The sequence below is a fragment of the Canis lupus genome, chromosome 19 (assembly GCF_003254725.2).
Source record: "Canis lupus dingo isolate Sandy chromosome 19, ASM325472v2, whole genome shotgun sequence".
Classification (NCBI taxonomy): domain Eukaryota; kingdom Metazoa; phylum Chordata; class Mammalia; order Carnivora; family Canidae; genus Canis; species Canis lupus.
This window is the reverse complement of record NC_064261.1, coordinates 51,772,498-51,800,131: the sequence shown is the minus strand read 5'-3', so window position 1 is coordinate 51,800,131 and position 27,634 is coordinate 51,772,498. Positions and strand designations below refer to the sequence as shown.

The following is a 27,634-nucleotide window of genomic DNA, read 5'->3' as shown; positions in this document are numbered from 1 at the left end:
AAAAATTCATAAAGGGAATGTGTCTGCCAAGAGTAAAGCATTAGAGGGACTCTCCTAAAGGAGGCATCCTGGACATAGACTTTCTGGCTGCTACTTGAGTCATTTTATGGTCTTCCCAGCTTCCCTTCTTGCTTCTTGAATGGCTGACTTTGCCAGCTATATGCTCATGAATATAGAAGGATTTTCACTGATGGAGCCACATTTTCAGTGGGCTTCCATTAAGCCAAGACTACATTTAGAAAACAAATAGCTTGGGCTAAGAATGCAGACTTAGGCACATAGGATGGATGAAAGCTTCTTGGCTTTGCCCACCTGGAAACCACGGTTTGGTCTTCATTTACATAAATGTTCTAAGTTCCTGAGGTAAGCAGCCTCAGATATCAGGCACTGGCTCCCATCTCTCTGGTACAGGGATCACGTGTGGGTGCAGAGGCGGTTCAGTGAAGTGGTCAACGAGGAGGACCTAGCCTATTCTGGAGTTACGGCTACCTCATTGGAAATCCTGGCTCCCAATTTACAATCTGAGTTCTTAATTTCTCTGAGCCTTACCCTCCCAACTGTAAGGCAGGGATAACAATAGTACCTGTCTTATAAAGCTGCTATGAATATTTAATGAGAGTATACCCATAAGAGCACTTAGTATGCGACTGATACTTAGGAAGCGCTCAGTAATTGTTGGCTATTATCTCCATTATGGGCAAAAGACCCTAACTCCCTTCCCTGTAGATAAAAATGTGCAACGGCATTGAAGGATGATTTAGGTTTCCTTTATGTGGACATCCGTGTGGTACATTGGGAAAAGCATAGCGCTTGGCACTAGAGGATCTGGTCTGAGTCCCAACTCCACCCCTAACTAACATTAGAAACCACGTGCACCCTCTGGGCCTATTTGTCCATCTGTTAAATAAAGTAGGTGAACTACTTATTGCTATAGCCCCTTCTGTCCAACACTCTGCCCTAGAGAAATGCAAAACAACAGATAATCAAGGTCTTTAGATACAGCTATAATCTACAGTAGGTAAACATGAAGGTCTTTGAGCTAGTAAGCCTTAGTTTATAAAGCCCAAAAGAAAGTATAGATTAATCTACTAAGCAGCTGGACTTACAACAGTCTACTATAGCACTGATTATGTCAACATTAATCAGAAGCCCCAATTGGCAGTTAAGCATGTTTAATTTTTTTTGAAACTACTGAGTAAAAGGAGTTCATTTAGTGTACGACAAAGCATGGAGAGCTCCTTAATGATGAAGAGTCTGCGAACCACTAGCCTGGGTGCTTACTATCAATGAAGATATCCCAACCATTTACGGTTTCCTAGGAAAGCCAAGTCGATGCTAATTTGCTCTCCAGAGCAGACAGTGGTAATAATAACCAAGATATCCAATAGTGTTGGGCATTGGTAGTGAGCCACGAACTGTCCAAATCTTCTTATGTGGATTATCTCCTTTAGTCCTCCCAACGATCCATTTACTTCGATTTTACAAGTAAGAGAACTGAAGCTTAAGAATGAGACCTATTGTCATCTGGAAGGATCAATCTGCAGAACTGTGGCATTCCAAGAACAAAGGAGTCTACAGAGATTAGTTTGAGAACGTTTGAAATTAAGCTTCTCCTTTTTTCAGGCAAAGCACTGACAATGTGCAAGCCGTACGTATGAAGCATTTCCTTCCACTGAAGTTTCACCATTTTGGAGGGGCAGCACTTGGTAAAACACATAGTAAAACACATAAACTGGCATTTAGAAAAATTCACTGGATTACCCACTTAAGAATTACCACTGGAACATTTTTAGTTTACACTTGATGCCTCTTGCTATTTAGCACCCTCTAGGCTTGTAAATTCACATAATTAGTGTGAAAGCACACACACACACAAAACCATGAATTTTAGTATTAACTCAAGCAAAAGGTAATTATGGAAGTAAATCTACAACAGAAAAAAAATCATATAATGCTTTGCAATGTCCAAGAAAATGGCTTTTAGATTATCTGCTATTAGAAAGTATTTCATATTCTCTTTTCCTCTGCTCATTCATTTATTCACTCTGTAATTATATGCGAACTGCTAAACACCTGGGAATTGGACCCTCAGCTGAGGCAGAGCATGGAAAACTGTGAGGCTGAATTGATGTTGAGCAATTATTTTCATCATTGACTTCAGGGTCTCCTTCCAGAGCCGTCCTTTGATCCTCATGTACAGCTGCAGAAAGTGAAAAAAAAGGACAAAAGTTAACATTGGCCACACTTAGGGCTTTGTCCTCTGGTCAGAGAGCCCAAGGTGGATTTCACAACCAGATGCCAGTTGTCCATCAGAGTCTCACCTCCATGGGTGTTGTCCTACTAATCTCCCCCCAAACACAGGGGTCACTTTGAAAGTACCTCAGACAAACTCCAAATTGCCCGAATTACTTGCTGTTTCTATGAAAATGACTTTCAAGTGAAAATGCTTCAGAAACATAAAAGTGAATCACCCCCTATCATGGCTTGCATCTAGCGGCAGGGCGAAGAGGAAATGAAATTCTTCTTCATTCTTTCTTACGAAATGAATTAGGACCTCACTCAATCTTCTCCTTGTTTTATGTAGAAATAGAGCACAACCCACTGCTTCTCTCCCTCTCTCAAAAAGGAAAAGGTAAAACACGAACTGGTCTAAAACTCAAAAGCTGGAGAGCAATTCAGAGACAGCTACATCCTGCCACAGGTATATTGTGAAGGTCTGGAAATTCAAGTTCCTAAGAGATCGGGTCTCTAGCAAATAAGATGTAACTTACTGCCATATCCCACACGAGCCGTCGAGGCCTTCATAGTAACTGATGTTACCCTCCCTATGTCATTATCAATGTTCATGCAATCTTTTATGTTCATTTTTACTGAGGATGCCCCACCCCAAATGTCCCTCCTATTTCAAGCTTTTTCACAGGCTGGCCTGAGAGTAACATGTGTTTGACTAACTCGCGGGTGCTCAGCTTGAGCTCTATGAATAAATTATGACTCTGATCATTAAAATGTAATAAATGCTAGTACTTTGAAACCTTAACCTAAACAAGCCTGCTCTCTGATCTCCGGGGCAGACTTCAGCTGTTCTCCCAGCAGGGCCCCCTCTGCCAAGAGCCCCGGCCTCATAGAAACCCCAGGAACCTGCTAATGTGAAACATGCATAGCTAAACACACAGCCAGAGCCATTCCCCAGTGGGGAGCTCCGGGGGGCTCTCCGTGCTGTCATCTGCAGGCTGCCAGAGCCATCCTACTCCCTCTCCTCCCCCCACGGAAAACAGTGTGAGAGGCAGGAGTCAGGCTTAGGTTGTAAAGAGGTTAAGTTTGCAGATGACTTTCCCTCAATTAAGTTTGACTCTTCAAAAACCTCCTTGCAGGAGAACAGAACAAGGCGGGTGCTCACACAGAGCATTCTTTAAGGGAAGGCTGTGCATCCAGAGCCCTGTCTGAAGCAGACAAGTAGAGGAGAAATAGTCCAAAGCAGAAGAAAACGAGAAGAAACCCATTGGCTTTCCTCTTCCCCAGCCAGTGTCTCCTATGAGCGAAACCTAGACAGAAGCCAACTGATTTGGGAACCTGGAAAGGTGCAGAGGGAAGGGAGGGGGAATCAGAGCCAAGCAGACCCAGGAGGGCAAGGTCTATCTGGGGAAGATGATACCTCTTCTCTGTTTCCTAGTGTTGCTGTGAAGCTCAAAAAAAAAAAATTAAAAATTAATATTAAAAAATATATAGGCAAATACATGTCATAAGCTGTAAGATGTGGTAAAAAAAAAAAAAAAGGTATTTAGTGTAATTCCCACTTACGTTCTTCGGTTTGTGTTGCCCTCAATTGTTTTTACATCACTTCTCCAAGTCAACCTGTTGTTTAGTAGTTCTATTAACTTAAGCGGCTTAGCACACAGCAAAGAATATAATAAACACCGATCTCATGCGAGTCATCTCCCAGCCTTTATTCATGTGCGCACAACCCTGTCCTGGAATCGGCTCTTGCGTACCACCTTATGTTCTGCTTTTTTTCCCCTTAACATCAGACCCCATTCTCAGGCACTGACATGCCACGTAAAATAGCTCGGCGACTGCAAACCACCAACACGCTGTCGTTGGCAGCATCATTCCTAAACAGGCCCTAGCCTCATGATACTGACCGAGAAACAGAAGCCTCTAGATGAACGGATGTGCCAGATGGGGCCTTGTACAGGAGGGGCAGTGGACTCCGACGGATCTGGGAACAGAGGCCGTGTGGACGCACTCGGGGGAGAGAATTGTGAGGCCAGACCCCGAGGAAGACAGGAATGCTGACTGTGGGCAATGGCAGCCCCACAGAGAGAGACCTAAATGGTGCCCAGTTACTAACAGAGGAGCAAGGCTTAATTTATCACAAGTGAAAAGCTGAAAGAGTCGAGTAGGGAACTCCGAGTAGGAGACCGCACACAGAGTGGCTCACAATCTCAGCAGCAGTCTCTGAAACGTGGATCCGAGTTCTGATCCTGCCACCAGCTAGCGCCACTCACTTATCCTTGGGAAGGATGCTTAGCAGCCATAGGCCTCCCTTGTCCCATCCATAAGAGGAGATGACAGTAGGGTCTAACTCATAACGTTGCTTGAGAAATCAAATGAGATAATACACATAGGGCACCTAGCAAGTGCTCGAAAATCACACCTCCAGCGTTAAATTCGAGAGTATGCTTCTGTACCTTAAACACACACCATGGTAAAGCTAAATGACGTCTCGGTGGGGGGCTCAAGGCACAGCAGCCGTGTGAGAGGAGGGCATCGGCGACTGGGGAGTGGGCACGTCAATTTTTTTGAAGGACATTGACTGTTTCTAAGGAGTCGCACGTCGGTGGCCTTCAGTCAGTAGCAAGACGGCACCCGCACCTCGTACTCCAAACCCTGACTGACTCCTGGGTGCAAGGGAAAGTCAGTACTCCATCCAAAAGCCCACCTTCTAGCATTAGGAAATCAGTAGAGCGGCCGTCCCTATTTCAAGTCTCAGGTGCTTGAAATTCATCTCTAATTAAATAGCAGGATCTGTTAGCGGTGGAAAATACTGAAGTCGACTTCCAGACATTACAAATTCTAGACAAATGGAAAATATTTCTGAAGCTGCTAATGAGCCGTAGGTTTATTCAAGTGTGAAAGCAAATCTTGTGGTCTGAGGAAGGCCAGTGGCATGAAAACAGCAGGAGCCCCACTGTTGCTAAATTCTAAGAGTCTGAAACTCCTCAACGGGCCTCACACCCGACAGCTTCAAACTACGGGTTCCTCTTCTTGGCGTTGACCCAGGAGCCACAGGTGGCTCCTTGTTTCATTGGGCAGAAAACTTACTTTCCAACAGATAGAGAAACATCGAGGAGTCAATGGCAGGAAGGACGCTTATGCAATTTTTCTGTTTCTCCAAAATTTGAATTTTACAGGCATAATTTGTGCCCCAGCAATTTAAACCCTAGGCGTATACTCAATGCAGTTATCCAGGTGTGCACCCAAAGCACGTACAAGATAGTAAGAGTAGTTTCATTTGTAAGAGCCTTTATGGAAACCTAAAAGTCCATAATTGAAATGGAAAAGTAATTTGTGGTATATTCATATAAAAGAATAATCATCAGCAATGAAAATGATTGAACTACCTCTGCACATGATATGAATGACTCTCACCAACAGAGTAAGTCAAGAAGCCAGATACCAAGGAATATATACACTATGATTGCTCTCATCACAAGCTCAAAAACTGACAAGCCTAATCCGTGATGATATTGGATATTATGAGTGATCACCTTGGTAGGGGACGGAGGGGACAGTAATTGGAAAAGTGCCCAGTTGGGAAGGTTCTGTTTCTTGACCTGGGAGGTAGTTATATGAATGGGTTAACTTTGTGCGAATACATCAAACTGTCACTTTGATGTGTGCATTTTTTTCTACGTGCATATTGTACTTCAATTAAAAGATGTATTAAAAGTAGATTTTTACCAAATTGACGAATATGAAAAATGGAGAAAGACTGGATCAGGTTAATGGACAATTCAACCTATATTTCTTATAACAAAGTTAGGAGATAAGGGTCTGACTCACTAACTATGGTGTCATCAGTAAGTTTTAAACTTCCTCCTATTGTCCCAATAACCTGTTCTGAAGCTCTAATATAATGACCTTGTATTACGTCTTAAAGTTACATTATTTTTGTATGTCTGATTTAATAAGCTTCATTATTACTATGGACGACATTTCCTTCTATGTATTAAATGATGTCTTTTAAGCTTCAAATGGTATCCCATATATCCCTGTAAACTAAAATTTGGTCAATTACGTTCATTTTCATATTTCATAGCTCCATCAGTGTGTTTGGTATAGTCTCTCCACATTCATATTTTCAGAGTCAACAGTTCTAAGGTTTTCGTCTCTGTTGGTAGAACCTCGTATCTGGAGTGGCTTTTTACACGTGTCATTCTGGCTTCCTGAGCATTTTAGTTGCACTCTTTGGCCCCGTTCCACATTTATCATGTCTTCCCTAAGCTTTCAGGGCATAGTGGTTCAACAGGAGGTGGGTGCGTGAGCATCCTCTGCTCCATTATGCCCAGATTCCTGGGCCTTTTTTAGCAGCTTTAAGGAATAAAACAACTGCCAACCTGACCGGCCTGTTAGCTCACCTTCCATAGGTGTTGTTGAGAAATGTATTATTTGTGTTTGCCACATTGAAGCTCGTCTACCTCATTTTGGAACACTTACAGAGCCTTCCATTAGCTTTCTAAAATAAATATGACTAGAGATTCTTGGAGTTTCTTGACTTTCCTTGCAAAGTTGACAACATCAGTGTGTATCCCTGCCTTCCAAATCATTACAAAATTCTTTAAAATGCTCAGGCCTGGCATTGACTTCTACATGACCCCACATTTAGCCCTGCTGATCCGGCGATGTACTTCTATAATTCTTAGTTTACATTTCCTGGCATTTGTCTGGTTTCTTCTCCTTGATAACATAATTTCCAAAGACCATAATAATGTATTTCTTAAAGATTTTGACGTGAAACTTAGTCTACGACCTTTGAAAATTCAATACACATATCCAATAGTTGACATTTATCCAAATGACAATAATGATAACCAACATTGGGAGCTTACTACATACTGAGGACCCTGTTAGGTGATCACATGCTTAGGTTTCATTCAATCCTTTGAAATATCCCAGAGGTACTAACACCATTCCAAGTTACACAACTTGGCTGAGGTCACCTACCTCTCCCATGGCAGGAATTCGATATGCATCCATTCAGGTGTGCTTGAGACTGTCCACACTCTGAACATATTACTACCCAACGTTAGCTTATTTAATTTCCTTAAATAATTAATCTAGATTCACCATGTTGTGTGAAATATGTATCTTAATTATCTTAAATTAAAATTAAAGTGCCAAAGTGCACGTCAAAGCTAAATTTAACTTATTTTTCAATTGGGGGCTACCTCTACATTAATCTTCCACCATTATTATTGGTAATCAAGGTCTGAATGTAAACAGTAGCGATTTAAAGAGAAGTTGGAAAATACACTTGGTTCAAAGTTTTGGTGCAAAGAAAAGAACAGAAAAGAATTCCCTTTTGTTTGACTTCACTGTTGCAAGGTAGCGTGATCCTGTTGCTCCGATGTTACTGCTTGTAAACAAGTATGCAGGCAGATATATTAGGTATCATCAATTATGTTTTTATTTTTTCCTATTATCCTCTATTCTCAAGTAAGAGGATAACAGGGTTAGTGCGCCAGCCACATTTTTTTAATGTTAATAGTATCAACTATGCTTTAATTTTAAAGGACTATGATAAATACCCAGATAGATAGGACTCTGCAGCAATCTCAAGGAAGCAGTACTTAGAAAAAGTTAAGGGCCAAGGAGTCACTGAGAACATCATTCTAATGTATATGAGTACATATAAACAGAGTCTTCTGAATGGGAAACTTTGAACTTAACAGGTAGGGTAAGTCCGGGTCACGACGAAAGTGGCTATGATTGCTCCTTTGAAACTGGCTCAAATGAGGACAAGGAGATTCTAAAGGGCTTCATTTGAAACGAGCTGCAAGAAGTCTGAGAGTGAAGAACTGCTGTACAGAAGTGAACTGGCACGAATTTCATCTTAGAAGAAATATTTTGATCCTCAACATATTAGCTCTGTGACTGAATCGAGGAGAACACTTGAAAATTAATTACACATATATTCAAAAATGGAGATGAGCCAATACACACAGGCCAGGAAAAGGCTTGTTAGCGGAGTGTGTTAATGCAAAAGCACTGAGGTCATGCAATACTCTGAAAACTTCACTCACCTTTGGGAATTGGGCAATGAAGAAAGAGGGCTGAAGGGACCTGAAAGACATTCATTCATTTGGCCAATTTCCACCAAGGATGAACTATCCCATTGGAAGTGATAATAAAATATTCAGTAGAAATGAGCTTTTCCATGGAAGAAAAGAAAAAATAATCCTAGATCTCTCCTTACTCAGTCTGCCTTGTTTGTCCTAACTGCAAAGGAAGAGGGAAGGTGGGGAGAGAGGGAGGGAGTGACAGCTCTTCCCTCTTTGCCCATAAGACATTGTGATGTCTAGGATGAGGCCAAGAGTGTGGCATCTAACATACGCCCACCACCGTCACAATTTGTCCTTTTACTCCGCTATATTGTTCTTCACAGTGCCATCACTAGTAGAAACTGGCATGTATCATATCTATTTGCTGGTTGTCATGTATCTTCTCCACTGCGACGTAAGCTCCACGCAGGCAGGGCTGTCGTCTCACTGCAGCTATACCTCCAGCTCCTAAAATGGTGCCTAGAACACTAGGCACTCAGTGTACATTTGTGGAATGACAAATGGGTAAATTGGTTGGTTCAATAATTAATTAGCTAGCTGGGGTATCGAGATATCTTGCTTTTTCAAAATGCTAATATCTGGGTTTTCTTTCCCCCATCAGACATATCGCCGTGGAGGTGGGGTGATGCTGACATTACTTCCCCGTGCCTATGCCCAATTTAGGACCACTGTCTTACACACACACACACACACACAATTTTGCTTATGCAAAGAAATTCAAGCTAAAAAGGGAAAATATATTCTGATAGCAAGTGAGAAGATCGGAACAGGCAATCAGAAGGAAAGATAACAAATAGCAAACATATACCCTCTGTGGTAATTAAAGAGATAAACCTAAAATAGTTCTGGGATAGCAGTTTTTTTAAATCTCTGCCACTTGGATGTGAAGAGGCGATCCCCATCTTGGGGAGCACGCGGTGAAGTGAGCACGCTTACTTGCTGCTAGTGCGAGTCTCAAGTGCTCCCCGTTCCCTTCACTCCATCTCCTGTTGGGAGCGGACTGCCCCTCTGCCACAGAGGCAGGGCCAAGGTGACCACAGCCCCCAGCAAAAGGTCGGAGATGGATTTGTTACCTGCTGCCCATCACTACAGATATTTAAGACGCTGAACTCATTCTGAGCAATCAGAACCCTAGGAGCGACCCATCACAGCACTCTCCGGCCGACTGCGAGTGCAGCATCCTCTGTGGACTTCTGGAGAAGGAAAAACAAGGAGAACAGGGTCCTCCTTAAGAAGCAATCTAAGAAGGACGCAAAATAGAGTGGCCTGCAAGGAACCCAGGCTCACCAGCCAAAACTCCACGGAATCGCACCACCATCCAATGCAGCGGAAGGGAGAGAGGTAGATGGGCATGGCCTGCACAACTACAGCCGGCCACAGCGCCAGAGACACTCCTCCGAGGGCCTCCTCCCCACGTTTCTCCCTGGAAATCAGTAGCTTTGCTTTAAAGGTTATAATAGATGTTTACCTACACATATATTGGAGAAGAGCTGAACAGCTTGGTGTTTGGTATCAACACTAACACAATTTTTATACAGGCTTTTCTTACATTTTTAAATGGGCTGTGTGGGCACAGGTTAGTTAGACAATGAGTCAGTTTTCAACCCAAGCCGTATGGAATTGTGACTCAGTCGTTGTTTTCCTAAAGTGATTTTAAGTAAGTGAATGGAGATCTATTCTCTTTTCTTACGGTTTACCATGAATCAAGAGTAGTTTTCAGAGTTTCTCAACAAATATCTTCTTCTGAAATAGTGCACAAGGAATGTCAGTAAAGCAAATGATAAATTCTGCATATAGCCATTTTGGTGATGCCAAAGTCAAATTATTGAGTCCCCAGATCCAGTTGGTGGCATTTGGGGCAGGGGTGATGGTGGCTCAGTCATGTGAGAACCTTTGTCCTAGACATACTGCTACTAATCTCCAGTGGTCCCAAGAGGGGCCCACCAAAGGAGGGCAAGAGAAACAGTTCCTCCTTTTCAATTTCCATGGGACTGTTCTCTACCATTCTGTTCAATCCAACATAATTTCCAAAATTTCTGAGTGAGAATGGAGAAAATAATACTATATGTAACTCAGAAATCTTGTTCAAAATGATTCAAAATCTTTTTCGTGGAAAGGCTTCATCCTGATCCTCCTCTCCTCCATATTCTCCTCTGCAAGTAACAGAATGCTTTTCTAATTGTCTTGAGTGAGAAAAACAAGCCTTCACTTCTACTGTCAAATCCAGAGGCACTGGAGTTCCGGCACAAGCTGTGGTTCTGGATCTGATCCTCTGAATCTGTCCTGACTCTCATCCTCACAGTCATAAAATGCCTGCCTCACCTCCAAGCTTCACATCCTCACTCTGCATCGCCGGAGGCAAGAGGAAAGTACAGCAGTGATTTCTCTCAGATTCAAAGGTAGGCCATGTAATTTATCACTTGAATTAGAATTTTTTAAGTGAAAAAGGACCTATTAACAATTCTACTAGGACCATATACACACTCCAGAAAAACCGAGATGTATGCTGGTCCTACTTAGTTAGAAACCAAAGCATTTCCTAGAAGTCCCAGCAGTTTGGAAGGGGCTCCCCTTTCCTGAGCACATTGCCACCACATAGATTTTCATTGTGTGAGCAAGGAAGAAGGTGGGTTAGCTGTTGAGTAGGCAACAAAGTATACCTGCCATCAACGCGGGTATACGCCAATAAAACTGAATTTCTTCTTCGGGTCTTAGAAATGAAGACGGCGGCTGCTTTTCTGAGAACACAGCTACAGTAGAAGGCAGAGCTGTGTTGGTGGTTACCATTCATCCTCCAGACTCACATCTTCACAAATCCCATTACGAGACACAAAACTCTCTGCTGTCCCACTAGAGTTACTATTCCCAACCGGCACGGAGCAGTGACCCATACTTGGCACAAGGATTGAATTAGTTTTCAGTGAGTGGGCATTTCCTATTCCAAAGCATAGGGACCCACATGCAGGTGAGGATCCTCACGCCAAGACACATATTTCAGCCTAGTGTCGGGTTGAATGGCATTTATATTCTGAATGTTGAGAATTCCAGAATAAATACCTTGAGACTTTATTCCAGTTTCATCCTCCAAGTCATAACAATGAAGTATTGCCTCTTATATAATCTCTAACCATTCCATTTTTAAAAAATCAGTTGATGTGCCTTTTACCAAAATGCCTCAAAGTCCTGAAAGGTTATTCAGAAGTTTGGCAAGCAGTCAAATAGATGCGCAATTAAAATCATTGTCATCTTTTTTGACGGCACCTGAAACATCTAAAAACAAAGTCAACATTCTGTTCCAAGACTTTTGTTTTTCATGGTGGGAACACACATGAAACCTGCCCTAAAAATTCTAAATGCTAGGGGCACTGACCTAGTTCAAGTTCAATATATTCACAACTGAAAGAGAAATACTCACTGTCAGATTTTGACAATGATGGCTAAGGTCCAAAAACCAAAGCTTTGACATTCAGAATGAAAAAATTCTTTAAACTCTTATTATATTTCCTTTATTAAATCTTCATTTCTATCTGAAATAATTGACAATGAGAAGTATGGATGAAGAGATATATTTTAGAGTTGCCTAAGTCTGATGGCTGGCTGAAGTCAGGAAGTTGAGCCCGCAAAGACCAGTTGCTGGGGCGAATGGTCTGGTGAAGAACAGTGTAGGATGTGTGGCCTGCACATGCATGTGTTGGTGGGGGGAGGATGGTGGTCACTCAGGGAGAATTAGACCCAATCTCCACACCTCTGGGAGCATCCTTTCCCAAATCCCCCAGGACAGGAAATTAATCTGTATGTCAACTGCTGAGCCCCTCTCCTTGTGAAATATTGAAAACTTCTAATTAAGTAGGAGGCAATGGAAATGAGACAAGAGTCTTGGGTTTTGGCATTATCCCATTATTCTAAAGTGATGGGTTAGAGAGGTAACTCCCTTTCCATGGGTGTATAACATGCCCAGGAAAAGAGAGACCTAACTGGTTTAGACTTTGACTCCTGTGACCATTTATCCAGGGGGATTAGTCCTCTCATAAATCTGCTTCCCAAATGATAGTGTATATACTCTAATTAATCTAGTCTATTTTTAACCAAAGCTTTACTATTTCATTATTATTTTGGTCCATAATAAGCTCAGAAACAACAAAAAATCAACTCAACTGTTAAAAGCCATCCTATTCCTCATGAAATGAAGAAAAAGGCAGCTGTACCTTTATAGTGATCCTCTTCATGGCTGATTGTTTTCCATGAGACAAAAAAAAAAAAAAATTATCATAGGAAAAGATAGTAATTTGGAAAGTGCTTTCCAGGAAAAGTGATTTCTGGACTTAAATCATGGCCGACAAGGGGAAAAAAAACAACTGTGTACCTGCCAGACAAAGGGAGCCTCATTCTGTACATTACTGAGTAAACTCCTTACAGTCTCTTGCTAAGGCCTCAGAGAGAACCCTGTTATCACCTTCACCTGGGAAACCCTCACCAATTTCTGCTCTTTGCAGTTCCTCATGCTAAGATGGCACATCAAATGTGTCATCGCCGGAAAGGCACAGAAGTAAAAAGCCATCTCAGGATCCTGTCCAAACTTACTAAGGGGTTGACAGTCAAACAGATTTGCAGGTGAAATCTTTCCTCTTCTTCAATAAAAGGTCTCAAAAAGCCACAGGAACATGCCCTGTTTATCCAGCCTAAAATTCTGCATTGCTTGGCAAACAGGCACATTACTTTAGCCCGAGGACAAATTTCATCAGACGATGGATGATTTGCTCAAGCTTCCCAGGCTGCAGTTAGCTCTACGGGGTTCTCGGTAAAGGCATGCCTGACTCAGGAAGGCAAAGGAGGAGGAAAGGATTAGAAGACAAAGCAATTCCAAGAAAGAGCTTTTTGTTCCCAAGCTGCCTCCACACCCTCATATCAAAAACTAAAATCCCTAAATAAGTTGTTCTCAGTCCTCTGGTTCACTCTGCCCTCTCCTTAATCAAGTCTCTCCTACAAGATTAAAGACCAGACATAGATTGGGGTGTCTTGAGGGAACAATGCCACAATTTAAGAGCTTCATAGCTGAGGTTCCCTTCAAACGCAGAGTTCCTCTGCTGCTGTGTGACTCTTCTATTCTAGAACTTGAGTTCCTATTTTGCCTGTCCATTACATAGTGACATTAAAAAAAAAAGGGTTTTTAAAAATTAAATGAAAAATATGATACATACAAATAACATCATAAGACAAGAATAGCTATTCTTGGCTGTAGAACTCTAGGTAGTATTTACACTTTCTCTTATTTTTCAAATATTCTTAGAGTTCTTCAATAAGCATATTACTTGCATTAAAATGCACAGAAAACTAGGACACCTGGATAGCTCATCGGTTGAGTGTCCAACTCTTGATTTTGGCTGAGGTCATGATCTCAGGGTCATGAGATTGAGTCCCACCATGGGCTCTGTGCTCAGTGGGGAGTCTGTTTGGGATTCTCTCCCTCTCTTTCAAATATATAAATAAATCCTTTTTTAAAAAAAATACACAGAAAACTAATAGTCACAATAATTATATTGTTGATATATTGCCTAAAATAAAGCTTCTAGAGTTTTCTTAATGCAAATTTTATGTAGTTCCCTTCAGGAGGTTAATTTTCTACTCAACTTCTTACTTCATTTTATTTCTTTAGATTTTCCAAATTAATTTTATTTTAAGTTGGGAAGAGTCATCTCCTTGGACCTCTTTAACAGAACTCTTAGACATTAGTTGAATACAGATCAATTATATATACAGTGTTGTGACATATAGACATCTTCCAAGTATCTGTGTATTACTCCTTTACAGAGAAATGTCTTGAGAGTAAGAGAATTATTTGTCTACGCATTGTGTGCAGCTATAACCATGAGGATTTAGGTGGAAAAATAATACAGGACCTTTTCTCTTACCTGAAAGTTTTATTTATTCATTATCTGTTCAAATGTTCCAAAAACTAATCATCTAAAGCCCCACAGTCCGGAATGATACAGCATGGAAGAGATGTTCTAGATCCGCGAGATTCTGAGGGCAGAGTTTATCAACATTCCGCCTCTTCCAAAATATAACTTTAATAGTGTTCCCATAGAATTCTTGATTTCTGAGGAAGGCTGCATACCAATGAGCCTGCCAGGTCAGTTAGCTACAAAATGTACTTCCAGGTAAATCATTTAACCATGCCTCTCCGTGCATTCCAAGAGCCTCCTTTAAATACAATTTCCACACTGAATTGAGATTATTTACATATGTCCATCCCTTGGGACATGAGGGCTCCATGAGGGCAGAGCACTTGCTTCTCCTTCCCATCCAGTCCTTATCAGAGTGCTTAGCACACAGTTGATATTTCTTAAATATTTGCTCAGTGAGTCACTTCACAGTGTATTGATTATTTGAATTTCGAGATGAACAAAGCTATAACAAGAAAAGCCTTTTTTAAAAAGAACTGTTTGGCTCAGCGGTTTAGCGCCTGCCTTTGGCCCAGGGCATGACCCCAGGATCCTGGGATCGAGTCCCACGTCAGTCTCCCTGCATAGAGCCTGCTTCTCCCTCTGCCTGTGTCTCTGCCTCTCTCTCTCTCTCTCTCTCTCTCATGCATAAATAAATTTTAAAAATCTAAAAATAATAATAAAAATAAATAAATAAATAAATAAAAAGAACTGTTTGATAGATACAGGTTAGCTATGGCATGACACTTCAATATCTCCCTCTGCCCCAGTCCTGCTCCCCAGCCTTCTTTTCACAGGTGTTGAACCCAAATTAATGTCATGTACCCCAAAGCCTGTTTCAACATCTGCTCCTAGAGAATTCAACGCATGACTGCCTAGAACTAAAATATAAGACAAAGCAGACTTCAAGGCCAAACACTTTAATGGTTTCTGCAGACATGTCACATCTCCAAAAGGCCTTTTGTTGTCAGCCTCCTCCCTAAAGTAGGTTCCCTCAATCACTCACACCTACTCCACCCCTCTTCCTTCCCCTTAGGTGGCTTTAGTTTTCTTCCTCACGATTTCTCTTCCTGGATTGTTCACTTGCTTATTGTCTCTCCACACTAGAAGACAAATTCCATAAAGCAAAGACTATGACTTGTTCATTGCAGTACGCCCAGCACCTGAGAACATGCCTGGAATATAGTAGGCATTCAATAAATATTTATTGAATGAATAAACCATTGCTAGATTTATTATCTTAGAAACATAAAGGGAAAACTTAAAAGCCAGTTTCCATATATTGAAATTTTAATAAGAATTTCTTTCTATGGTTAAATTAAAAAAAAATCATTGAATGTTCCAAATAGTCTCAGCAGTTAATTGGATTCAACAGTTATGACTATAAGCTTTTGTGCAATCATGGAAATAATTACTAATTCATAAATCCTGAACAAATAAAAATCTGAGGCAGACCTGAGAGGATCATCATCCACCTTCCCTTCTGTATTTTGGTTTAGTTTCTATGTAAACCCTATTGTGCTTTGTTTTGTTTTTAGAGAAAACTCCAAGAGTTTTTGTTTCAGGAAGGTCTCATTCTCTTATAGGCTGGAAAGAGAGATCACGATAAAGAAGCAAAGCAATGGCCAAGAAGAGAAGGGTCGAACATTATTCAGTGTAGACTCGGCATCTTCATTAATTCACTTAAAAAGTATGTATTTAAAAGAATGTGTTGGGGGGGGGTTCCTATGATCTGAGCATAATGCTGGACTCCTTACCTCATATGGAGTATATGCTAGTCAGGGAGACAGATAACAGACTGGCTAACAGGCCAGCAAGGCAAATTGTTAGCGATTGTGAAAAACCCTTTGAAGAAAAGAATTAGGGTGCTACCTTTGATAAAGAATAAATGGGGGCAAGTTGGGACTAGTGTTAAAACAGGATGACCACTTTCCCTAAGGAAGTGTCATTTTAGACCAAGACCCAGAGAAGAGAAAGGAACCGTACATGCAATGGGTTGGTAGAGCAGATTCCATCCAGAAGGGAAAGAATAAGCAAAGATCATGAAGCTGGCACGAACCTGGTGGTTTGAGCAGAGCAGGGACCATTGTGAGACACTCACTTAGGTTACAAAATTAAAGGGGGATACCAAAAACCTCAGTAATCAAAATAAATAATATTTTAATGCAGTATTTTCAAAATCAAAATTAATGCAAAAAAAAAAAAAACCCATGATGAACAAAATATCAGTATGTGAAATAAAGACAGGTTCAATATTACTGACTTCTCCCTTTGCCTCAAGCTCCAATAGAGCTTGGCATAACACTGGTACTTAGCTTATCTTTAAATTTTTGACATTCTGAAGAGTCATTCACCTCACACTAGTCCGAGGCCTGAGAGTGAGAAATGAAAGCAAGGCAGTGTGGCTAGAGTGTAGTGAGTGAGAAGGCAGGGAAGCAGGGGCCACAAGCTCCAGGTCCTTGCAGATGTATGGACTTTACTCTTGGAGGCAGGGGAAGTCAATGAAGTGGTTGAAGCAAAGGCACGTCGAGCTTCTGTTGGCATTTTAAAAGATCAGCTGCACTGTGGGTATAAGCGCAGCAGTGGAGTGACTCAGGAGGGGCTTCGAGCTAGGTGTGGTGGGAGTATATATTTAGAGACAGAAACAAGGCTTCTTGGCAGAGCAGATTGGGGAGAACAGGGAACAAGACAGAGCCCATAATAACTCCCTCTCTCTGGCTCAAGCTGCAGAGATGGTGGCGGCACCATGTACTGAGGTAGATAAGACTGAGGAAAGAGCAAAAGGAAGTGAATCAAGAATTCCAACTGGGTTCGTTCACATTTGAGGTGCCACTGAGCCAAATACCTTGTCAGGTACACAACTGGAAGTGCAAGTTTAGATTTCAGAGGACAGAGCCACGCAGAGTTAGAAGTCTGAGACTTACACAACATGACAATGACTGTTAGGGCTTTGGAAACAGACCAAACCATGGCGGAGAGCGTGTAGAACAGCACTTTCAGCCTCAACCGCCCATTGGAGTTAATATCGTACCATTCCACGTCTCAGCTGTGATACTTCCCGCCTGACACTTCCCATCTCCCTCTCATGTGTGTAGAACTTTCTATCAGTACGATCCTGCTTGCCTGGCCCCACATCTAGTCATCGTGCATCCATCTTTCACTTCTTCATTCTTCATAAACTCTACCTTAAAATGCTATTATCTTTGCTTTGAAGAGTCAGAGAGCTTTGCTCTCTTAAAATGCTATTATCTTTGCTTTGAGAGCTTTTAAGAAAATTAGAGGAGAAAATCGTATTCTTTTATATGTACACATTTATCATTTTGCATGCTTCTCATTTCTTTCCATACACCTGTTTCCAAATGGTTCCATTTCTCTTCAACCAGAAGCATTTAGTTGTACAATTGTACAATTTACTGGCTACATATTCTCTCAGCTTTCATTTACCTGAGAATGTCTTCATTCCAGTCACTTTTTTTTAAAGAAATATATTCACTAGATATAAGATACGGGATAAAAAAGTTTGGGTTGTGGGATGCTTGGGTGGCTCAGTCAGTTGAGCATCCAACTCTTGGTTTCAGTTCAAGTCAGAATCTCAGAGTTCTGGGATTGAGTCCCATGTCAGGCTCCACACTCAGTGGGGAGTCTGCTTCTTGCTCCCTCTTCTTCTGCCTCTCCCCCTGCTCTCTCTCTCTCTCTCTGTATCTAAAATATATAAACAAATCCCTAAAAAAAAAAGAGAGAAAATTTTGAGTTCTTCCTTTCCCCTCACCTTCAGAACTTTCAAGATGGCATTTCATAGTGTGTTGGTCTGCATTGTTTTTGATAGAGACCAACTGTCATTTATCTCATTTTCCTCTGGAATGTGACAGTTCTCATTGGCTGCTTTCAAGATTATCTCTTAATCTTTGGGTTTCAGCAGTTTGACCATGATATGCTTAAGTGTGGTTTTCTTTGTATTTATCTGCTTAGAGATCATGGAGTTTCTTGAATATCTAAGTTGACGTTTTTCATCAAATTTGAGAGATTTAGACCATCATTTAAAAAATTCTTTCTGGGGATCCCTGGGTGGCTCAGCAGTTTAGCACCTGCCTTTGGCCCAGGGCGTGATCCTGGAGTCCCGGGATCGAGTCCCACGTCGGGCTCCCAGCATGGAGCCTGCTTCTCCCTCCTCCTGTGTCTCTGCCTCTCTCTCTCTCTCTATGTCTATCGTAAATAAATAAATAAATAAATAAATCTTTAAAAAAATTAAAAAAAAATTCTTTCCTACCACATACTCTTCTCATTTTTGGACTCCAATTACACATATATTAGACCATTTGCTGTGCTCTATGGAGCCCCAAGGCTGTGTTCATTTGCTTCCATCTTTTTTCTGTGTTCTCCAGATTACTTGTCTTTAATCTCACTCTCTATTCTGCTATCTTCAATCTGATATTAATTCTACCCAATGATTTTTATTTAAGTTATTGTAATTCTTTAGTTCTAGATTTTCAGAAATTATATGATATAGAAGGAGAGATGGAAGGTGCAGAAGAGAAGGGAAATGGGATCTAGTAAAAAAGAGGTAAGATTTACTTTAGTATTTCCATAATGAAATAGAGTAAGAAGACAAGACAGGTGCAGATGAAGATTGACTTAGATTCAGAACTCCGTTCAATAGCTTCTGATTTCTCAGTGAAATACGAAGCATGTTGTCAACTGGAAAGGAAAGCAGAAGCTTGAGATAGAAGATAGTAATGAATTCCTATCTTCAAAAGTAAAAAGTTTTCTTTATTAGGCACATGAGCACAGCTTGCTATATGAAGATCATTTTCATGATTTTTTCACAATATTGAGCTACATAAATGGAGAGAATTGAAAGTTTTGCAGTGAAGTGTGATGGAGCTAGAGTGTGGCAACAGGCTTAAGTGCACTGGATACCCACAATAGGGATAAATTAATAAATGGATAGAAAACAAAGCGAAGACACAAAGGAACTGATTGCTTGTGAGAAAGTGTTAGGATCACTGAAGTGAAAATCATGATGGGTTTAAAAACCAGTGGCAGTGAGGGTAGAGGTGCCAGGAAGGCATGGGAGCCGTCAAAGGATGGGGTGTTTAAAACTGAGAATTTTAATTTGGTAGTTTCTAAGTGAATAGACATTTACGCTATGAACATGAGAGGAGTTTGTGATGGAATAAGTCGAGGAACTGAGATGTTAGGGTGTCAAGTGAATAACAGGGCTCGGGGAGGTGAGAAATTCCATGAGGCAAAAGGTAAATCAGGTATATGGAAAGGATGTTAGAGGGAGGAGAGAAACTGGATATACCAAGCAGTATGTAGAAGAGTCCAGGTGATGATGGATACTTGGAAAAGAAAAATGGGACTTCTGGAAAAATCTAATATAAATAGAGACAAAACATGATGGGACAGGTTTTGAAGGTCCCTGAGAAGCTGAGAACCCACTTCTAGAATTATGGACCTAAATATTTAGTTCCTTTTAGATAGAAAGCATTCTGGCAGCAAAATGATCTGTGAAAACTATGAGCAATTCTTCCTAAGGTCTCTGACACAGACTTGGGTAAGCTGATGATAAACTCTACTTCAATAGTGACATCTAATCTACCAATCTACTTTTTAAATTCACATCACCTATCTAACTTTGAGGTTCCCCAACTATCCCTAAACCAGGTCAACATAATAAATTTAAAAATGTATAGATGGAGATTTGTTTTTCAATTTAAAGGAGAACTTAGTCTTAGAACTATTTTTATCAGTCAACATGCATCTGGGTTTGTTCAGGAACGAAGCAGCAGCATGGACACAGAAGCCTATCACTCAAGTATAGTCTGGAGAAACTTACTGTACTCTTCATATTTTAGATCAGTGAAGTGATATTGAAGAGGAACATATATGTTAGAACTTGAACTCATATGTACTACGCAGCTCCTTAAGAAAGCAGCCCAGCCTCCTTCACACTTGCATGCTAAACAAGCAAACTACAATATGGATTTTTAAAAATCTCTTTATGATACAAAGGAAGAGCAATAAACTGATCATCTCATATACCTCTACCCAGAAGGATGCTTTAAAAGTGAAGCCAGTCACATTTATGATAAAACAGTTACTCATTCCATGTACTCCAAGTTTTTGACAATTTGTATTTTGATATCTTTATTTACCTATTTATTTTTTTGGTCTCCCCTGCCACTCTTTGAGCAGAATCTGTTGTTATAAAGACCAATAAAACCTTGTTTATGTCTTCAGTGCCTGACATACAGCATGTATTTAAAAAAGGATTTGTTGAGTGAATGGATGTAGGCAAGCAAAGAAGACAACTAATATATCTGGTAAGGAAATTAAAGCTGTAACCTCTTAAATCCAAGATCTCTGATAGAATAATAGCTCGTCTCCTCCATCTGTTTCTCACAAAAAGAGTTAAAATAATGCCATGAGTAAGAAAAATGGTCAGATCCACTCTTAACACTAAGTTTTGAAGAGCACTGCCCTGAAAAAGAGAGTCTTAATGCTTCCAGGACAAAGAAAGTAAAGAGAATTTACTGACTCCTAAAAATGTGCCAAGGAGTTGACTAGATACAAATGTTATAAGAGTTTTTCCAAATAAAAAAAGGGGGGGGGGATCCCTGGGTGGCGCAGCGGTTTAGCGCCTGCCTTTGGCCCAGGGCGTGATCCTGGAGACCCGGGATCGAGTCCCACGTCGGGCTCCCAGTGCATGGAGCCTGCTTCTCCCTCTGCCTATGTCTCTGCCTCTCTCTCTCTCTCTCTCTGTGACTATCATAAAAAAAAAAGAGTGTTTCCAAGACTTGTAGAAATATGGAGGCATTTGATAGTTGGTCTCTGTCTTGGCTTGGGCTGCTGGAACAAAATGCCACAGACTAGGTGGCTTATAAACCACAGACATTTATTTCTCACAGTTCTGGAGGGCACATTCTGGTAATGGCCCTCCAGACTGAAGCCTACCATTGTATCTTCATTGTACCCTCACATGGCAGAAAGAGTGTGAGAGAGTTTTCTGGGGCCCCTTTATAACTAATAACTAACATATCACTAATCCTCTTAGTTCATAACTAATTATAACTAGTTAATTATAACTAATCCCATTCATGAAGATTCCACCCTCATGACCAATCACCTCCCAAAGGCCCCACCTCCAAATACCATCACATCGTCCATTACGATTTCAACATATGAATCTGGGGGTGGGGGTGGGGACATGTTCAGTCCATAACTGTCTCTAGTGACATTACATGGAGCATAGCATGTCTTGGTGTATCAGAGATTCACTCTAGGGTGACAAAACAGAGTGTCGCAGTTGACACTAGCTGCACGATTGGGAGTTTCTGGTCCCGTCCTCTCCTCCATCTGTTCCCATTGTCTGGGAATTAGGGCTGCTAATTCATACGTCTGTGTGTACAAACGGCTTTTTCAGTTACTTTGATGGAAATCAGAAAGGGACAAATTGTATTTCAGTTCAAGGGGAAGGAGGAAGGAGGTATATGAACATTCACTGTTAAAGGAAAAAAATGTTGTGAGTTGGCAATATATTCAACATACAGGAATCATTGTATCAGAGACAGTAAAGGACAAAATCCAGATTTTGCCTCCACGAGCGATCCAGCTAGGCTGCCCAAACGGTAGCAGTGGCAACATAACCCTTTCCCCCCCCCCTCACCCCACACACACACACGTCTGCGATCACCAAGTTCTTCCCTGCACGGGCCTCTGCAGCCCCAGCACTTTGCACCGATTTGTCTATTCCCTTTGTGGCCATAACAGTGTTTTCATACACAGGAGTCCTGTTTTTCTCATTATCATAAAGATTTACAAAAGGAGGAGATGTGCTTCCTCCTTTTCTTCTCTTTCCTCTGTGCCTCTGCCTTTCCTTTGACTTTCCAGGCTTCTTTCCAACTTTCTATGTAGTTTCCAAAGGGCTGGTCTTAATTCCTCAGTCTCTATTTACTACCATATCCTCCTCCTCACCCTGAACTTCCTGGTCCTCTCAGAATCAGAAGACTTTATTGGGTAAAGGGAAAAGCATTCCGCACAGAAGCAACAGCAAGAATGATCTTGGAGGAGGGTACGAGTTTACTTAACCCTAGCTCTTCTTCAGTGTCTCCCTGTGAGAAAATGGTGGTTTTGTTTTAAAATGCTCTTCACCCTGGGGCAGAAAAAGTGTCAGGCCTTGGACTGAAAAGCAAAGGATCACACCTGATCTCAAGGAGGTGGGAAAAGAAGGGCTCATTCTAGACATTACATGAAGCCAAGACTAGAAATCCCTTGAACCCATCTACCTGCCATGGCACCGTAGCAATGTCCTTAGAACCCCAAAGGACTGGCAACTTTTGGAGCCCCGTTCTGGGGAGGCTTGGAACGACTTTAAATGAGCAAAACAATTGAAAGTAAAGACTTCAGATAGAGACGCAATAGAAGATGAAGATGAATAGATGATCGGTGGCCCCGGATCACCAAAACTCTCTTCTTTAGCGGACAATTATCACCCCAGGCTGCCAGGTGCTGTGCATGTCTCCACGTCACTGCAGTTTCGAGCAATGGCTGGCATGGCCCCAGGAGGCCTGATCATCCGTGGCCAACAGGGTAAAGGCAGCAACAACTGCCCCCAGACAGAAAGGGCTCTTAGCGTACTGAGCGGCCTTCCTGGACGTCTGTCAAAGAGAAGATTATATATGTAAGATGATCAAATCAGGCCTCAACCTGGGGCAGAGTGAATACTGCTGGCGTTCTCGGAGAGATCCCGGGAAGGAGAACCCGTGAGAGAGAAGAATGATGGTATTTGTGATAGACGGAAAGAGACTCCACGGCATTTCGTATGGACATTGAAAGTGATGAGCTGCCATTCCATGCCCTGAGCCGAAGCTGTGGCTGCCCCGCCGGTAGCCGCCGGCCGGACCCAGACGTCACCTGCAGACAGTTCCTGCACCCAGCAGAGCTCCGGGCAGCTCTCTCTGGAAGGAGAAGGAGCGTGTTCAGTCGGCGTGCAGGGCAGCCCAGAAGGCCTGGAGTTCACACCCATGAGTGACCTCAGCCAACAGAGTGTGAGAATTGCTGGAAAAATGCCTCCAGTTCCTCACTCCTCAAGGAGACCATCCCGAGGTGTGACCCACACTGCTTGTCCTAAGTCCCAGGGACATTGCCTCCCAATTGCCCAAGAGGTCACCTGCTAATTCATGTTCTCCTGGATAGATCTGCCCTCTTCCCTGTCCTGCTTCCCCACTCCTTTCAGTGCTTCCTGAGACTAGTTCTTCTCTGGCAAGGGAAGGGCACCCACGCAAGTTCCTTTTTCAGGGTTTGCTTTTTGGGAAAACAATTAAAACTTGGGGAAACAAAATTTAAAACAGCGTAAACTGTGAAGAGGGATCTATCTGTTTAATCTCTGTGTAGACCTGGCTCTCCACTAGACTCCGCTCTTTGGGGAAAGGAACTGTGTATTTCTGGCACCTTCCACATCCTCATACTTGTCAGGATCTTAAACATTTGCTGAATAAATGAACGAGGTACTGGAAAATACCCATTTAAACTCGCACAAATTCAGGTTCTGATTCAAGAAGGTGATGTTGGGGGATCCCTGGGTGGCTCAGCGGTTTAGCGCCGCCTTCAGCCCGGGGCCTGATTCTGGAGTCCCGGGATCAAGTCCCACATGGGGCTCCCTGCATGGAGCCTGCTTCTCCCTCTGCCTGGGTCTCTGACTCTCTCTCTCTGTCTCATGAATAAATGAATAAAAAATCTTAAAAAAAAAAAAAAAAAAACAAGAAGGTGATGTTGGAAGCCTGCCTCCATTCCTCCCACACACACACAGTGAGTCGATACCTACAGATGGAAGTTTCCTCCGGGAAAACAAAAAACAAAAAACAAAAAACAACCAACCACTGAGAAGGGAGAAGAGGCTGGGACGCAATCCTGGTATGAACCCCGCTCCTGGCCCAGCACCTTGCAGTTGGAAGGGAACCCAAAACCGAGAGGTTGTCTTTGAGGAGCCAAGGGTTGCAGCCCCGTTTGGGGCACCCCGGCCTTTAAGACTTGCAGCTCTGCGGACCAGCAGGGCTCTCATCCGCAAAATCCACCCACCCGCAAGGCCCAGGAGGCCGCGGCCATCCGGGCAGCAGCTCCTACAGGGCCTGTGCGGGACGCGGCTGCCCCGGCCCGGCTCCGACCGGGCAGGCGGCCTGCCTGGGGCCGACAGAGGCTCCCCGGCTTAGCCTGGCGCGGCCCGAGAGGCAGACAGCTACCCTCACTCTCATTTACGGCAGCTGCCCGAACCCTCTGGAATCAGACACGGGCCGGCACCATCTTTCTCTCTTTATTCTTCTTTTTCCTTTTTTGTTTCTCTCCTTTTCTTTCCTCTCCTTTGAGTAGGTGCCACCTTCACCTCGTCCCTCTGCCAAGCTCCGGGACACCAGTATCTCCCAGGGAGGAGCTTGCACACCCGCGCCCCACGCGTGCAGCCCTGGGTCACCGGCCGGAAGGCCGTGGAGGGGGCCTTCCCGGGTCCTGTGGGACGGTACCGACTGGCATCACCCACCCCCGAGGCCCGGGGCTCCCTCCCGGCTCCCGCGGGACTCTCAGCGGCGGGGGCGGCTCCTCACAGCTCCTGGGCCGCGGCCTTCCCGGGAGCTGGTGCTCAGGGCTCGGCCTGCACCCGTGGGCCGTCCTTCCCGGAGATCTGGGGGGGGGGTAGCTGCAGGCCCTCGGGCACGGCCCCCTCGTCGCCCTCCAGAGTACCCGGGTCTCATGGAGCGGAGCTCTTATACGCGCCTGGTGCCCTGTTTTCTGCGGCAGCCACCCGGGGACACCCTTTTCCGGCCACTCTCCGGGGGCCAGCAGGTGACTTGCCTTCTGAGTCCTGAGAGGCTGCACCAGTCACCGCCTGTTCCTGGCAGCCTATCACCCCCAGGGCCCTGGGCCAAGACAGGAGAGTGAAACGCGCCTCCTGACTCTCTGCGAAGGCTCACCTGCCTGTCCAGGTGCCTTGGGCCTCGAGCGTGGCTCACATCTAGGGGCCTAATTCGCTGCTCTTTGGGAACTGAGGCCGGTGGACGTCACCTTTGCACGATCCTCTGCCTTGCTGCAGCTCACCGCTATCTCCGAAAGAGAAGTTTACGCTCTCCTCCACGGCCCCGATTTCTGTGACCGCCACCCAAGGGGACACCTCCAGATCACCTGGCTCTGCCAGCCAAAGGGACGGACGCCTGCAGGCCCACAGGATTGTATACGTTTGCCTACTTTAAAAGCTGCTTCCTGAGGATCCGGCTTCTAACTAGCCTGAGTCTAGATGTTGAGATCCTCCCCTCGGGGACACTGACGGGTCTCGGCAGGTCTTCAACGACTGGGAATGTGCTATTAAAAACAAAGTGGGCTGCCTGGACAATCACAAAAATCCAAGAGACAACCGAGAGCTGAGACAGGTACAACAGGAGATCATCCCTTCAAGACTTCAAGACTGGGAGACGTGGTTGTGTTCATCTACTGTGTGGAAACCAACGAAGAGCCAAGCAAAATGGAAAAAAAAAAAAAAAAGTTCCAAATGAAAAAACAAGATAAAACCTCAGGAAGAAAACTCAGTGAAACAAAGATAAGTAGTTTACCCGATAAAGAGTTCAAAGTAACGGTCCTAAAGATTCGGAACTTGGGAGAAGAAAAGGTAACCTATCATGCTTTCCTTCTGATACGCCCAATGCTCAGTTTATTGGGTAAAAAAGCAAACTGGTGGGATCCCTGGGTGGCGCAGCGGTTTGGCGTCTGCCTTTGGCCCAGGGAGCAATCCTGGAGACCCGGGATCGAATCCCACGTCGGGCTCCCGGTGCATGGAGCCTGCTTCTCCCTCTGCCTGTGTCTCTGCCTCTCTCTCTCTCTCTCTCTCTCTCTCTGTTTGACTATCACAAATTTAAAAAAATAATAATTAAAAAAAAGCAAACTGGTGATAATTATTGTAGCCAATGAAAAGTAGTAGCTACTTTGACAAAAAGACATCCACTTAGTTTTTTGAGAAGCAAAGATGACCTCCGAGCCTAAGCCTACTGGGGTTCACCGAGGGGTTGTTCAACACACACACGACCTCCCGGTGTCATACAAGGCAACACCAAAACCATGCATGCAGTGAAGGCATACACCACGGCTTAGGCAAAGCGCCTTTTCATTTCAGACAAAAGCATTCAGCAAAGCCCATGCTGGCTGGTGGAAGACACTCAGAGAGCACACACTAGCTGGTAATACCTGGCAGCCGTCAGAGCAGAGACATGTCTCAGACCCCATGCTGAAAGACAATAAATAGCTCCGAAGATAATTTCTATTGCTTCCTGCTCGCATAATATTTGCATCTTTCTCTTTGTACCACCCGCCCCCCCACCATGAGCATTTGTAATAGGTCAAAGAATGGTCTGACACCAGTACACTCTTGGTTTTTCAGGCTTTACTATGTCTTATATAATTATTTTTAAATTATTTTTGAGGTCAATGGACCATAATCTGCCATAGGAGGTGGGGAGTCTCTTAAATGCAGTAGGCATGGAGGCCTGGGAAACAGACTATAAACCAAAGAGAAGAAAAGGAAGACTCCTTCTCTTCTCTGTGCCAGGTTCAAAGGGGTCCTCAAATAATTAAAGCATGAATACGCCCAGGGGAGTTCTGGAGGTTGAGATGTTGTGGGCCAGGTAGAGAATGGGCAGGTGAGCCACCATGAGCTGGCTGCTGGCACGGTGAAGCAAGCCAGGCGCGTGTCGGGCCCCCGTGGTGTGACCCTGTGCAGCCACTTTGAGTATCAGTGGTCAGTCATCCTGTGTTGTACCTCTTCCCCGAAATCATCTTTCAATGAAGTTTTGCTCAAACCTGCCAGTATGGTCGTCACTCTGGAGGATGAAAGGAGAGGACTCATATAGGGGGGCCACGCCCTGCTCTCCAAGTCCTGAGGGGTATTAAGGGGATTGGTCAGTAGAGCAGGCTGCCTTGGGGGGGGTGTGAGGGACAAAGGGGAGTTAGAGAAGAACTTAGGGAACCAGTTCCTACAGAAAAGCACTTTGGGAGAGTTTTTGAAATAGCTAAAATCACTTTCATTGTTGGTCCCCAAGTCCCTCCAAGGGGGTGTGCTGGGCCTTTCACGGGGGTCTTTGGTTATATGCAGTCGCAGCTATTTGCTTTGATTGGTGATGTGCACACGATACTCCTCAAGAGAAACCTCCAGTAGCAGGCCAGCTAGAGGTGACTGCTCCCTCTCTTGAGTGTCCATCGCAAATGTTGTCTAGACACTTCTCCTCTCCTATTTGGTGGGAAAGAACAAATATCATTTCTTGATTATGGTGCTGGTTCATTACAATCACCAAGGTTAATGATTTGTTGATTTAA

At 43.4% G+C, this 27,634-nt stretch overlaps 1 protein-coding gene across 1 annotated transcript in view; it reads right to left on the bottom strand.

Moving 5' to 3' along the window:
- Positions 1-27,634, bottom strand: part of LYPD6B (LY6/PLAUR domain containing 6B) — a 249,435-nt gene that overhangs the window by 45,330 nt on the left and 176,471 nt on the right. The window contains exon 6 of the mRNA XM_049097249.1: positions 2,074-2,200. Coding sequence (XP_048953206.1) covers positions 2,074-2,200 — 127 coding nt within the window. The remainder of the gene's footprint in view (positions 1-2,073; positions 2,201-27,634) is intronic.